Source organism: Thunnus thynnus, chromosome 3 (assembly GCF_963924715.1).
Source record: "Thunnus thynnus chromosome 3, fThuThy2.1, whole genome shotgun sequence".
Taxonomy (NCBI): domain Eukaryota; kingdom Metazoa; phylum Chordata; class Actinopteri; order Scombriformes; family Scombridae; genus Thunnus; species Thunnus thynnus.
The window spans coordinates 5,255,022-5,268,133 of record NC_089519.1 but is presented as its reverse complement, the minus strand read 5'-3'; the positions used below and the strand labels follow the sequence as shown (position 1 = coordinate 5,268,133).

The 13,112-nt window shown below is 36.8% G+C and overlaps 1 protein-coding gene and 8 non-coding genes across 18 annotated transcripts in view; all 9 read left to right on the top strand.

Moving 5' to 3' along the window:
- micu3a (mitochondrial calcium uptake family, member 3a) overlaps positions 1-3,139 on the top strand; it is a 31,916-nt gene extending 28,777 nt beyond the window's left edge. For 5 of the 10 annotated variants that reach the window (XM_067582044.1, XM_067582014.1, XM_067582069.1 and 2 more), the window contains one exon: positions 1,454-3,139. In XM_067582044.1, coding sequence (XP_067438145.1) covers positions 1,454-1,552 — 99 coding nt within the window. In that variant the 3' untranslated portion in view covers positions 1,553-3,139. Of the gene's footprint in view, positions 1-518; positions 675-1,450 lie in introns of those variants that run through there. The other 5 variants (XM_067582034.1, XM_067582048.1, XM_067582063.1 and 2 more) reach the window with 2 other exon arrangements.
- A 1,175-nt stretch (positions 3,140-4,314) lies between these two features.
- LOC137180675 (small nucleolar RNA U3) lies at positions 4,315-4,530 on the top strand. The gene has a single exon (XR_010928048.1). It is a non-coding gene; the product is annotated as a small nucleolar RNA U3 (small nucleolar RNA).
- A 756-nt stretch (positions 4,531-5,286) lies between these two features.
- On the top strand, positions 5,287-5,502 carry LOC137180674 (small nucleolar RNA U3). The gene has a single exon (XR_010928047.1). It is a non-coding gene; the product is annotated as a small nucleolar RNA U3 (small nucleolar RNA).
- A 758-nt stretch (positions 5,503-6,260) lies between these two features.
- Positions 6,261-6,476, top strand: LOC137180664 (small nucleolar RNA U3). The gene has a single exon (XR_010928036.1). It is a non-coding gene; the product is annotated as a small nucleolar RNA U3 (small nucleolar RNA).
- A 753-nt stretch (positions 6,477-7,229) lies between these two features.
- Positions 7,230-7,445, top strand: LOC137180663 (small nucleolar RNA U3). The gene has a single exon (XR_010928035.1). It is a non-coding gene; the product is annotated as a small nucleolar RNA U3 (small nucleolar RNA).
- A 758-nt stretch (positions 7,446-8,203) lies between these two features.
- On the top strand, positions 8,204-8,419 carry LOC137180662 (small nucleolar RNA U3). Its single transcript, XR_010928034.1, has one exon. It is a non-coding gene; the product is annotated as a small nucleolar RNA U3 (small nucleolar RNA).
- A 753-nt stretch (positions 8,420-9,172) lies between these two features.
- LOC137180661 (small nucleolar RNA U3) lies at positions 9,173-9,388 on the top strand. Its single transcript, XR_010928033.1, has one exon. It is a non-coding gene; the product is annotated as a small nucleolar RNA U3 (small nucleolar RNA).
- A 1,596-nt stretch (positions 9,389-10,984) lies between these two features.
- Positions 10,985-11,200, top strand: LOC137180673 (small nucleolar RNA U3). Its single transcript, XR_010928046.1, has one exon. It is a non-coding gene; the product is annotated as a small nucleolar RNA U3 (small nucleolar RNA).
- A 764-nt stretch (positions 11,201-11,964) lies between these two features.
- Positions 11,965-12,180, top strand: LOC137180660 (small nucleolar RNA U3). The gene has a single exon (XR_010928032.1). It is a non-coding gene; the product is annotated as a small nucleolar RNA U3 (small nucleolar RNA).
- The last annotated feature ends 932 nt before the right edge of the window (positions 12,181-13,112 follow it).

The following is a 13,112-nucleotide window of genomic DNA, read 5'->3' as shown; positions in this document are numbered from 1 at the left end:
GTTTGATCTTGACCATCTAAGCTGACAGAGTCTGGTAACAACTTCAATGAATTACTTGAACAGATGAAAAACTCCCAACCGAATTGGAAATCACCTTTAATCAACGTTACAGTATTCTTCCGGAGGAGGGATACTGCCCTCTAGTGGTGTTTTGTGATACAGCAGTACAGTACAGAGCCTCATTTTCTACTTGCTTGATATGTTGCAAACTTCACTAACATTGCACAACAGTGAAGCTAAAAGTTGTTCTACATATGACCGCATGGTCTTCTTTGGACGCTGTCTTGGCCTCGCATTCTTGGCTTATTAACAATGTTCTCTCTTACGATCTCTTTCTTTCTCTCCCTCCCTCTTTGCTTTGCCTGCATCCTCAATCTTTCTGCTACGCTCATCTGTGCTTCTATCATACCAACCTCACTCGCATTACAACACCATACCTTCTTCTTCTTTCCCATTTGTTTTCCCTTCTTTCTCCCTCTTTTTTTCTCTGCCATGGCGACTTTCTACAAATCTCTCAGGGCTATAAAGCTGTGGAACGCGCCACTTCCTTTAAATCCTGTCTGAAAAAGGAGCTGGCAAGCAGATAAGTATCACCAACAACCATAACAACCAACAACAAGAGAGGATGTTAGATGATGCCCATGAAGTTAATTCATTTTTATGTTAGAATGAAATTATTTGAAAATGAAAATATCTTTGACATTTGATATAGAATATTATATTTACTGTATCATTTGCACCATTACTGTAAATGTGGCCTGTTATGATAAACTTGCATTATGACAGTACAACAATGCCACTAATCTACAACCTACAGATAACACTGTTGTGTCTTATGCAAATATTTACAGGAAAGGGGAATTTAACTTAAAATTTGACATCTCTGACATCACGGATTCACCTGTCCCACCATAAACATACAGTGTTTTAACTCAATACCTGGTCTTACAGCAGCGCTTTAACAGAATGAGTAAATCTGAGTTAAGTTGGGTGGTAAACATTTTATAACAGTAAAGTGAAAGTTAAATGATAAATGTCATTTTCATAATTTGCACCTCATTGAGAAAATACATCTAGATTTAATCGTTACTACTGCTTGTACATCCTGTAAACTGTCATATTTCAAGGTCATACACAGTGTGCCAGTAGGTTTACAGTGTTGCAACAGTTGGTTCCTGAATGTTTTCATTTTGGATAATCCAGAATGTGTGCACAGCACAAAATCACGTGCCAAGTATTTGTGAACGTTTGAAAAGTTTTTTTCCCCATTTCAACACTTTCACCCAGTAAAAGTTGCAAGATAAAGGAAATATACCCCTGAATAGCTGTTGACTGATTGACTATTGACTGGAATGTTTCTTTGTCACTGTGGTTATAGTACAAATCATAGTTAAAAAGAGCTGACTTGTAGCCCCCAACATGACTGTGCCTCCCTTTGCTCTGTGTTTACCAGGTGAAGGGCCAACACCACACGTCCTTCTCCAGGTGTGTTCGCTCTGAGGCCAAGAAACAAGTGCACAAGCTCTTGAGGAGGTACAAGGAGAACCTGTAGAGGAGGAGAAAAAGCATGGAGGAAGATGATTAAAAAACACCTCTAATGATGAAATAAATCAAATTAAGCTCTGACTTTTATATATAAAAGTCCTTTAGACCTCCAAAGCTGATAACAATTACAAGCATGTCTGCACACAGCTGACTGATGTTCTTGATGCTGATTATGAGCAACATCATTCCTCTTTTGGTTCCTGTTTTCTCAGTCACCTGCTGCCAATCATCCCAAGTATGATTACAGGGTATTAAAACACAATCAAACCAGATTAGAATAAAACTTTACTGTCTATGGATGGCACCTCCACAACAGTAGAACTACAAATAATGATTTTTTTTTTATTTTGGATACATCTATTACCTTTTTGGATGAAGTAATGACATGTTAAGTCACAATCACTTACTTAATCTGACCAGCCTAAAAATGCAAAGTATTAATTTATAATATCATATACTGTATAAACAATATGATATATACAAACAATAAGAAATGTTTGCAGTGTTTTCACTCAGTGTATGACATGATTATGTACTTCATCAAAATGCTCTGAATTTTTTGGGAGGGGTAGAATAATCACTCATTTCACATTAATAGCTGAGCTGCTTCACTACAAACTGTAAAAACTTAAAGAGCACAACAATAACTATATTACCAAAATATGATAGTTATGAAGAGATCTACATGTAATTGATAAAACTATTGTAAAATAATATATTCACATACACTAAAATTTATTGAATTTAAGTATTATGAATATGTGTTGTATTCACCTTGGTCCCATCATCTGTCTTTTTTCATTTAAATATGTTTTTTATCTCATATAGCCAGTATAGCTTTTGTTACTTTAAATGCTTTTTTACTGCACTGAGTATATAAACACAATTGCCACAGTTATTAATGCTACATTATCCTAATATTACTACAATACTTGGGGTGTCTTTGACCTGGATGTGACGGCACAGAACACGAACACAAGAGAGGGTGATGCAATTTATTTTTGTCATTTCCATATTTTTACATTACTGAATCCTCAATGTCTTGACCTATTTTGTGTTTGAGTGTCTTAGGTGCATGTACGACATACTATATCCACATAGGTGCCTTCTATCCATTCCCTTTCTCATTCAACAATTTTACCAGCACTGGGTAGTTTTTGACAGCAAAAAAAACTAACGTGCAATGATTACATTATATGTACTATATCTTTAATGTTGTAATATATTATGATTTATTGAATATAAATTGTGGATGTCTCAGTGTGAAATATGGAATATAATTTCAATATGTTGAAATGAAGGAATAAGTCTAGATGTATAATTAAAGGTGGGGTTTTGCCAAGTTATTTCTCATAATGTAAATTATTTTCATTATGTTTGGAATAAGTCATGTATTTGTCACATCAGTAGAGCTGGTGAATGAATTTTCATGCATGAATAAACTATTTTAAGAGGACGTGAAATCCGTGGTGTCACTTGAGCATGCGCAACGACACCTCTTACACAACCAGTTTTTAATTGGCAAGACGAACCTGCAACACCTTAATTTAGCGTTAAAGTCTTTGAATCTTCCTGCGAGTTAAAAAAAAACACACACACACAGATGTAACATTGGTAAGTTGTTTTTCTTTATGTTGGCATCAAGAAAAAAGTTATTTGACATCAGAGGAGATTTTTGAGGCTCTGCGCGTGAAAATGCTAGCTAACTTTAGGGGTTTACGTATTAACGTAATTTAGCAACCGGGATACTATCAGGTGAGTCGTCTCCTGCACAGTTCTGCCCATTGTATTCATAATAATATGTGTTTGCTTTAGTTTATAGGTCGTTTTTCAAACTAAAGAGGCAGGAAAACGAACATAACCTGTTTTTTTCGGGCAAATAACATCGAACACTTAATTACCGTTACGGTGACGTCAGTCGAAACAATTTACTTTTCTTGAAAGTGCGGTCGTTTGAGTGTTTCTATCAGTTATCATCGGTTCCAACGGCACCATTACAACGTCGATAGACAAATAGACATTTTGGTTATTTATATCATTGTGGAAAGTTTGTTTGTTGTCAAGTGTGGGCTCTGGTTGGTGAAATCATTGTTACAATGCTGCCATCGCGTGTCCGACAGAGCCAACTGCTGGTCAAACGGCTAAACCACAGACAGGAGGGCTTTCTTGTCTATTTCAGACTATTTCTCTGGTGTGTCTGTTGTCCACAAGTTGTATAAAATCTGGTCAATGTTTAAACTCTGTTATTGTAGCTTTTGTAACTCCTTACAATCAACGTCTTCTTGCTCTGGCGATGGGAGTTGTAAACGGGAACTATACTTCCTTCCGAGTTTCTATCAGGAACATTATAAATGACGCACCGTTTCAGCACACATACATCTCGTGTAAACGCAAAATAAGCACTCCTAATATACAGAGAAATGTTCGCGTTTGTTTAATCACACTGTTGAAATATTCCGGCCAAAGATCAGAGTCGACTCTGGTACTGTTATTTTTTAAAAAACGAATAATTAAATAAAATACAATGACGCCTGTGACTGCTTTCGCAAAGCATTCTGGGTCTTGTGAAACTGTACTATAAGTAAATGAAAACCCTTAGGTCAAGATTAACATGCTATTATCATGATTTATAATTGACTTTGTTTACTACTCATTTACTGGTGGTTTTGGATATATATATGTATATGCTCATGTGTGACGTCAGAGATGAACCCTGAGTGTGAACGGCTCTCCTGTAGATGGGGTCCTGTTTTCACCCGTTGATACGTTAAGACTATACTTTCAGGGATCATTTCTATAGTTTCTGACTTGAGAAATGTGTTTCTAAAGTGTTTGGTCTCGCTAACCACGATGATGAGACGTGATATTCCCTTCTGAGCGTGAAGCGGATAGAGAATAATGATTCATTTCATACGTTTTCTGTCATTGATGACCGTTCTTTGCTTCCTCGTGGAGCATTGAGGAAGGGAATATGATCAGAGTGGTTTGCAGAAAAGTGTGAAAATACAAGTCTAATACTATGAGTATTAAATGAATAGAATAAATAGTGATACACTTGAAGTTGCAGAAGTTTATATATTATTTTCATATTGAGGGAGGAAGATTTTGTGTTCTTTTTTTAGATAAGTTTAGTATTTTATTTAAGAGTCAAACATATTGTCTGTCAGTTGCTGAAAATTAAAGTCAAAATTTTTGACAATCAGTTAGACAAGAGAGGATGTTGTCTTGCCAGTATTTTGAGTTTTCACTAAATATAGGCTGTGTAACTTTGTGATCTTTGAATAACTTTTCTTTTCTTACTTTCCCATGTACTTATTTTGTTACTTTTATACAAACATTTTCTTTATCTCTGTATCACATCTCTGCTGTCAGAGTAAATTGCTCATCTGTGAGTGAATAACTTTTAGTGCTGAATCAACTAGTCAAGTAAAATGTTTGTCAATTGACAGAATTAAAAGACACATTTTCAACTATTTTCCATTTATCACACATACCAATTATTTGTTTCCAGTCTCTGAAACGTGTGGATTTGCTGCCTTCCTCTAGTCAGCGTGCTCTCTGTATCACAGCTGTGCTGTCAGAGGTCTGCATTGATTGGCTGTGTAATACTTTGACATTTACATAAACACATATGACTGGACGAGACGCAGCAACAGGAGGAGCTTGTTGATGGCAGGCAGCAACCTTGAGTGAGACTCACACTGTAGTGAATGAGATGTAGTTTTCACACACAGACAAATTAAGACTATACTTTCAGGGATCATTTCTATAGTTTCTGACTTGAGAAATGTGTTTCTAAAGTGTTTGGTCTCGCTAACCACGATGATGAGCAGTGATATTTCCTTCTGAGCGTGAAGCTGACAGAGAATAATGATTCATTTCATATGTTGTCTGTCATTGATGACCGTTCTATGCTTCCTAGTGGAGCATTGAGGAAGGGGATATGATCAGAGTGGTTTGCAGAAAATTGTGAGAATATAAAATTCATAAAGTTAAGTTTGAAGATTGATCGTTGTTATCATTATGGAGAAACACAGATTCAGTAAACGTTGAGTACAGTTAGACCCAGCAGTCTCTATTAGGTTGGGTGAGTTCAAAGTTTTGAGAACAACGGGGGTGTTTTGAATACACCCGAGTTTTCACAGGTAATTTGTTAGTCTGTCCCTCCCGCCACAGAAAATAATGGAATAATCCTGGAAAGCTGTTGATGTAGCACTTTCCTCCTTATGAAAATAACACGGAGATTATTTGACCAATGAGAATTTAGTCAGACAAGAGCATATCGACCAACTAATCGACCAGTCGACCAGCAGACTACAGCCCTAAAACAAATAATCAAACATATTGTCATTTGACAGGAATAAAAGTCAAACCTTTGATTATCAATCAGTTAGTGACCAAATGTAGTTTGTGTAACTTTGTAATCTTTGAACAATGAACAACTTGCTTTTCTTAAGTTCCCACATACTTTGTTTCTTTCATACAAGCTTCTTCTTTATCTCGGTGCTGCCTTCCTCTAGTCAGTGTGCTCTCTGTATCACAGCTGTGCTGTCAGAGGTCTGCATTGATCGGCTGTGTAATACTTTGACATTTACATAAACACATATGACTGGACGAGACGCAGCAACAGGAGGAGCTTGTTGATTGCAGACAGCAACCTTGAGTGAGACTCACACTGTAGTGAATGAGATGTAGTTTTCACACACAGTCAAATTAAGACTATACTTTCAGGGATCATTTCTATAGTTTCTGACTTGAGAAATGTGTTTCTAAAGTGTTTGGTCTCGCTAACCACGATGATGAGCAGTGATATTTCCTTCTGAGCGTGAAGCTGACAGAGAATAATGATTCATTTCATACGTTGTCTGTCATTGATGCCCGTTCTTTGCTTCCTAGTGGAGTATTGAGGAAGGGAATATGATCAGAGTGGTTTGCAGAAAAGTGTGAAAATACAAGTCTAGCAATATGAGTATTAAGTGAGTAGAATAAATAATTAGACATTTGAAGTTGCAGGAGTTTATATATTGTTTTCATATTGAGGGAAGAGGATTTTGTGTTCTTATTTTTAGATAAGTTTAGTATTTTATTTAAGAGTCAAACATATTGTCTGTCAGTTGCTGAAAATTAAAGTCAAAATTTTTGATAATCAGTTAGACAAGAGAGGATGTTGTCTTGCCAGTATTTTGAGTTTTCACTAAATATAGGCTGTGTAACTTTGTGATCTTTGAATAACTTTTCTTTTCTTACTTTCCTCTGTACTTATCATGTTATTTTTATACAAGCATTTTCTTTATCTCTGTATCACATCTCTGCTGTCAGAGTAAATTGCTCATCTATGGGTGAATAACTTTTAGTGCTGAATCAACTAGTCAAGTAAATTGTTTGTCAATTGACATTTTTTGGCAATCAACTATTTTCCATTTATCACACATACCAATTATTCTTTGTTTCCAGCCTCTGAAATGTGTGGATTTGCTGCCTTCCTCTAGTCAGTGTGCTCTCTGTATCACAGCTGTGCTGTCAGAGGTCTGCATTGATTGGCTGTGCAATACTTTGACATTTACATAAACACATATGACTGGACGAGACGCAGCAACAGGAGGAGCTTGTTGATGGCAGGCAGCAACCTTGAGTGAGACTCACACTGTAGTGAATGAGATGTAGTTTTCACACACAGTCAAATTAAGACTATACTTTCAGGGATCATTTCTATAGTTTCTGACTTGAGAAATGTGTTTCTAAAGTGTTTGGTCTCGCTAACCACGATGATGAGCAGTGATATTTCCTTCTGAGCGTGAAGCTGATAGAGAATAATGATTCACTTCATATGTTGTCTGTCATTGATGACCGTTCTTTGCTTCCTAGTGGAGCATTGAGGAAGGGGATATGATCAGAGTGGTTTGCAGAAAATTGTGAGAATATAAAATTCATAAAGTTAAGTTTGAAGATTGATCGTTGTTATCATTATGGAGAAACACAGATTCAGTAAACGTTGAGTACAGTTAGACCCAGCAGTCTCTATTAGGTTGGGTGAGTTCAAAGTTTTGAAAACAACGGGGGTGTTTTGAATACACCCGAGTTTTCACAGGTAATTTGTTAGTCTGTCCCTCCGGCCGCAGAAAATAATGGATTAATCCTGGAAAGCTGTTGATGTAGCACTTTCCTCCTTATGAAAATAACACGGAGATTATTTGACCAATGAGAATTTAGCCGGACAAGAGCATTTCGACCAACTAATCGACCAGTCGACCAGCAGACTACAGCCCTAAAACAAATAATCAAACATATTGTCATTTGACAAGAATAAAAGTCAAACCTTTGATTATCAATCAGTTAGTGACCAAATATAGTTTGTGTAACTTTGTAATCTTTGAACAATGAACAACTTGCTTTTCTTAAGTTCCCACATACTTTGTTTCTTTCATACAAGCTTCTTCTTTATCTCAGTGCTGCCTTCCTCTAGTCAGCGTGCTCTCTGTATCACAGCTGTGCTGTCAGAGGTCTGCATTGATCGGCTGTGTAATACTTTGACATTTACATAAACACATATGACTGGACGAGACGCAGCAACAGGAGGAGCTTGTTGATGGCAGGCAGCAACCTTGAGTGAGACTCACACTGAAGTGAATGAGATGTAGTTTTCACACACAGTCAAGTTAAGACTATACTTTCAGGGATCATTTCTATAGTTTCTGACTTGAGAAATGTGTTTCTAAAGTGTTTGGTCTCGCTAACCACGATGATGAGCAGTGATATTTCCTTCTGAGCGTGAAGCTGACAGAGAATAATGATTCACTTCATATGTTGTCTGTCATTGATGACCGTTCTTTGCTTCCTAGTGGAGCATTGAGGAAGGGAATATGATCAGAGTGGTTTGCAGAAAAGTGTGAAAATACAAGTCTAGCAATATGAGTATTAAGTGAGTAGAATAAATAATTAGACATTTGAAGTTGCAGGAGTTTATATATTGTTTTCATATTGAGGGAAGAGGATTTTGTGTTCTTATTTTTAGATAAGTTTAGTATTTTATTTAAGAGTCAAACATATTGTCTGTCAGTTGCTGAAAATTAAAGTCAAAATTTTTGATAATCAGTTAGACAAGAGAGGATTTTGTCTTGCCAGTATTTTGAGTTTTCACTAAATATAGGCTGTGTAACTTTGTGATCTTTGAATAACTTTTCTTTTCTTACTTTCCTCTGTACTTATTTTGTTACTTTTATACAAGCATTTTCTTTATCTCTGTATCACATCTCTGCTGTCAGAGTAAATTGCTCATCTATGGGTGAATAACTTTTAGTGCTGAATCAACTAGTCAAGTAAATTGTTTGTCAATTGACATTTTTTGGCAATCAACTATTTTCCATTCATCACACATACCAATTATTCTTTGTTTCCAGCCTCTGAAATGTGTGGATTTGCTGCCTTCTTCCAGTCAGCGTGCTCTCTGTATCACAGCTGTGCTGTCAGAGGTCTGCATTGATTGGCTGTGCAGTACTTTGACATTTACATAAACACATATGACTGGACGAGACGCAGCAACAGGAGGAGCTTGTTGATGGCAGACAGCAACCTTGAGTGAGACTCACACTGTAGTGAATGAGATGTAGTTTTCACACACAGTCAAATTAAGACTATACTTTCAGGGATCATTTCTATAGTTTCTGACTTGAGAAATGTGTTTCTAAAGTGTTTGGTCTCGCTAACCACGATGATGAGCAGTGATATTTCCTTCTGAGCGTGAAGCTGACAGAGAATAATGATTCACTTCATATGTTGTCTGTCATTGATGACCGTTCTTTGCTTCCTAGTGGAGCATTGAGGAAGGGAATATGATCAGAGTGGTTTGCAGAAAAGTGTGAATATAAAATTCATAATGTTAAGTTTGAAGATTAATTACTGATTAATATCACAGCTTATTATTCAGGGTCTCTGCATTGAGGAAAGTAGTGTCTGATTAGTTAGAAGTGTTAGTGATAAAACAAATTAGGGCTGTAGTCAACCAAAGAAAATCTTAGTCGACTAAAATCGTACATAATCTTCAACTAATCGATTAGTCGCGTGTGTGCGTGCGCGTGGGGTGGTAACGGGACAGAGTGCACAGTAAACCCGGCAGCCACACATTTCTCTGTTCTGTATTTCTCTGTTTTGTGTCTTCAGGTTATGCTAACCCATTGTTGCTAACTTTGAAGCTAACCCCTTTTACTTTTCCAGCATTTGGGGAAACAACAGACGTGACTTTTTAGCATTTATTAACTGACTGTACTGTACTGACAACTTACTACTAACCTTTTCCTCTGCCCCGCTCGCATCCACCGTCACTTCTCTGCCCCTCGCTTTTTCCCACTCGCTACGCAAACATACTCCTTAACGGAGCCACGCTACCAATAGTTTCCCAGGCAACGACAGAGGTTGACTCCCGTACCGGAACAGCGCTGCACAGAGACTCCCAAACACTGTCAATTTGCGAATGAATATCCATTAATTCGGAAATAAAATATTAAAAACTTTTTTTTTGGCCTGGCGGGGGTTCTCGTTGTTATTATTATGGAGAAACACAGATTCAGTAAACGTTGAGTACAGTTAGACCCAGCAGTCTCCATTAGGTTGGGTGAGTTCAAAGTTGTGAAAACAACGGGGGTGTTTTGAATACACCCCCGTTTTCACAGGTAATTTGTTAGTCTGTCCCTCCGGCTGCAGGAAATAATGGATTCACCCTGGAAAGCTATTGATGTAGCACTTTACTCCTCATGAAAATAACACAGAGATTATTCGACCAATGAGAATTTAGTCAGACAAGAGCATATCGACCAACTAATCGACCAGTCGACCAGCAGACTACAGCCCTAAAACAAACAGTCAAACATATTGTCATTTGACAGGAATAAAAGTCAAACCTTTGATTATCAATCAGTTAGTGACCAAATATAGTTTGTGTAACTTTGTAATCTTTGAACAATTAACAACTTGCTTTTCTTAAGTTCCCACATACTTTGTTTCTTTTATACAAGCTGCTTCTTTATCTGGGTGCTTTCAGCACACATACATCTCGTGTAAACGCAAAACAAGCACTCCTAATATACAGAGAAATGTTCGCGTTTGTTTAATCACACTGTTGAAACGATCCGGCCAAAGATCAGAGTCGACTCTGGTACTGTTATTTTTTTTAAAACGAATAATTAAATAAAATACAATGACGCCTGTGACTGCTTTCGCAAAGCATTCTGGGTCTTGTGAAATTGTACTATAAGTAAATGAAAACCCTTAGGTCAAGATTAACATGCTATTATCATGATTTATAATGGTTAGACTTTGTTTACTACTCATTAACTGGTGGTTTTGGATATATATATGTATATGTTCATGTGTGACGGCAGAGATGAACCCTGAGTGTGAACGGCTCTCCTGTAGATGGGGTCCTGTTTTCACCCGTTGATACGTTAAGACTATACTTTCAGGGATCATTTCTATAGTTTCTGACTTGAGAAATGTGTTTCTAAAGTGTTTGGTCTCGCTAACCACGATGATGAGACGTGATATTCCCTTCTGAGCGTGAAGCGGACAGAGAATAATGATTCATTTCATACGTTTTCTGTCATTGATGACCGTTCTTTGCTTCCTAGTGGAGTATTGAGGAAGGGAATATGATCAGAGTGGTTTGCAGAAAAGTGTGAAAATACAAGCCTAGCAATATGAGTATTTAACAAATAGAATACTTAGGTATTTTGAAGTTGCAGGAGTTTATATCTTGTTTTCATATTGAGGGAAGAAGATTTTGTGTTCTTTTTTTAGATAAGTTTAGTATTTTATTTAAGAGTCAAACATATTGTCTGTCAGTTGCTGAAAATTAAAGTCAACATTTTTGATAATCAGTTAGACAAGAGAGGATGTTGTCTTGCCAGTATTTTGAGTTTTCACTAAATATAGGCTGTGTAACTTTGTGATCTTTGAATAACTTTTCTTTTCTTACTTTCCTCTGTACTTATTTTGTTACTTTTATACAAACATTTTCTTTATCTCTGTATCACATCTCTGCTGTCAGAGTAAATTGCTCATCTATGAGTGAATAACTTTTAGTGCTGAATCAACTAGTCAAGTAAATTGTTTATCAATTGACAGAAATAAAAGACACATTTTTTGGCAATCAACTATTTTCCATTTATCACACATACCAATTATTATTTGTTTCCAGCCTCTGAAACGTATGGATTTGCTGCCTTCCTCTAGTCAGCGTGCTCTCTGTATCACAGCTGTGCTGTCAGAGGTCTGCATTGATTGGCTGTGCAATACTTTGACATTTACACAAACACATATGACTGGACGAGACGCAGCAACAGGAGGAGCTTGTTGATGGCAGGCAGCAACCTTGAGTGAGACTCACACTGTAGTGAATGAGATGTAGTTTTCACACACAGTCAAATTAAGACTATACTTTCAGGGATCATTTCTATAGTTTCTGACTTGAGAAATGTGTTTCTAAAGTGTTTGGTCTCGCTAACCACGATGATGAGCAGTGATATTTCCTTCTGAGCGTGAAGCTGACAGAGAATAATGATTCACTTCATATGTTGTCTGTCATTGATGACCGTTCTTTGCTTCCTAGTGGAGCATTGAGGAAGGGAATATGATCAGAGTGGTTTGCAGAAAAGTGTGAAAATACAAGTCTAGCAATATGAGTATTAAATGAATAGAATAAATAGTTAGACATTTGAAGTTACAGGAGTATATGATCAGAGTGGTTACAGTAATAAAGAAAAATTGAGGTGATTTGTTTTAATAGGAATCTCAATATGATTTGTTTTCCATTATCAATATTATCTAAACTGTGACCTCAGCCCTTAATCTAATTTTTTTTTTCTATGCAGGGAATATTTTGGCTGGCTAGTGTTACTTGAGGGCATTTTAATTGTACAGTAAGAGTTATGATATTTCTGAAAATGTGATGTCTTTTATGTATTGTAAGAACAATTGAAAACAGTAAAACTTGAAGTGAAAAATGTATGCCAAATAACCTGTAATGAAAAAATTATGCTAAATATTTAGCCTGGGATATTGTGTATTTTGTAGACATAATTCAATAACATAATTAACCTCAAACTTGAGTGATGATTATAGCAAATGTGGAGGATAAATGGCTGCTTTCACAGCAGAAAAAATACAGGTGTCACTAACAACATTAACAATGGCTCAGTTCCCCAGTATGTACCGTGGCAGGACCCTGGAATCAAAGCAGATACATGAAACTCAACCATCATTCATTGTATTGTTTCCAGCTGTGCTTTTCCTATTGTGACATGTCGATATGTCTGCTGTGAAAAAGTCAGATCGTTTCAAAGGCCCTCCCTAGTCAATGAAACACCCACACAGGTGTTATCACTGTACAGGCTGTGCTTGATTGACATCTATTGACTTCTGTTTTTTTTACCTTTACTCAGCTGTGGATGGTCAGACTGTGGCAAAAGTCTATATGCAGCAGGTTCAGTCATCCTTCGCTCCCTGAAAGAAGTGTTGAGTCACTCAGCTACTGCCTACGATACGTTTCACTCTCCTGACTTTGCTGTTGTGTACTT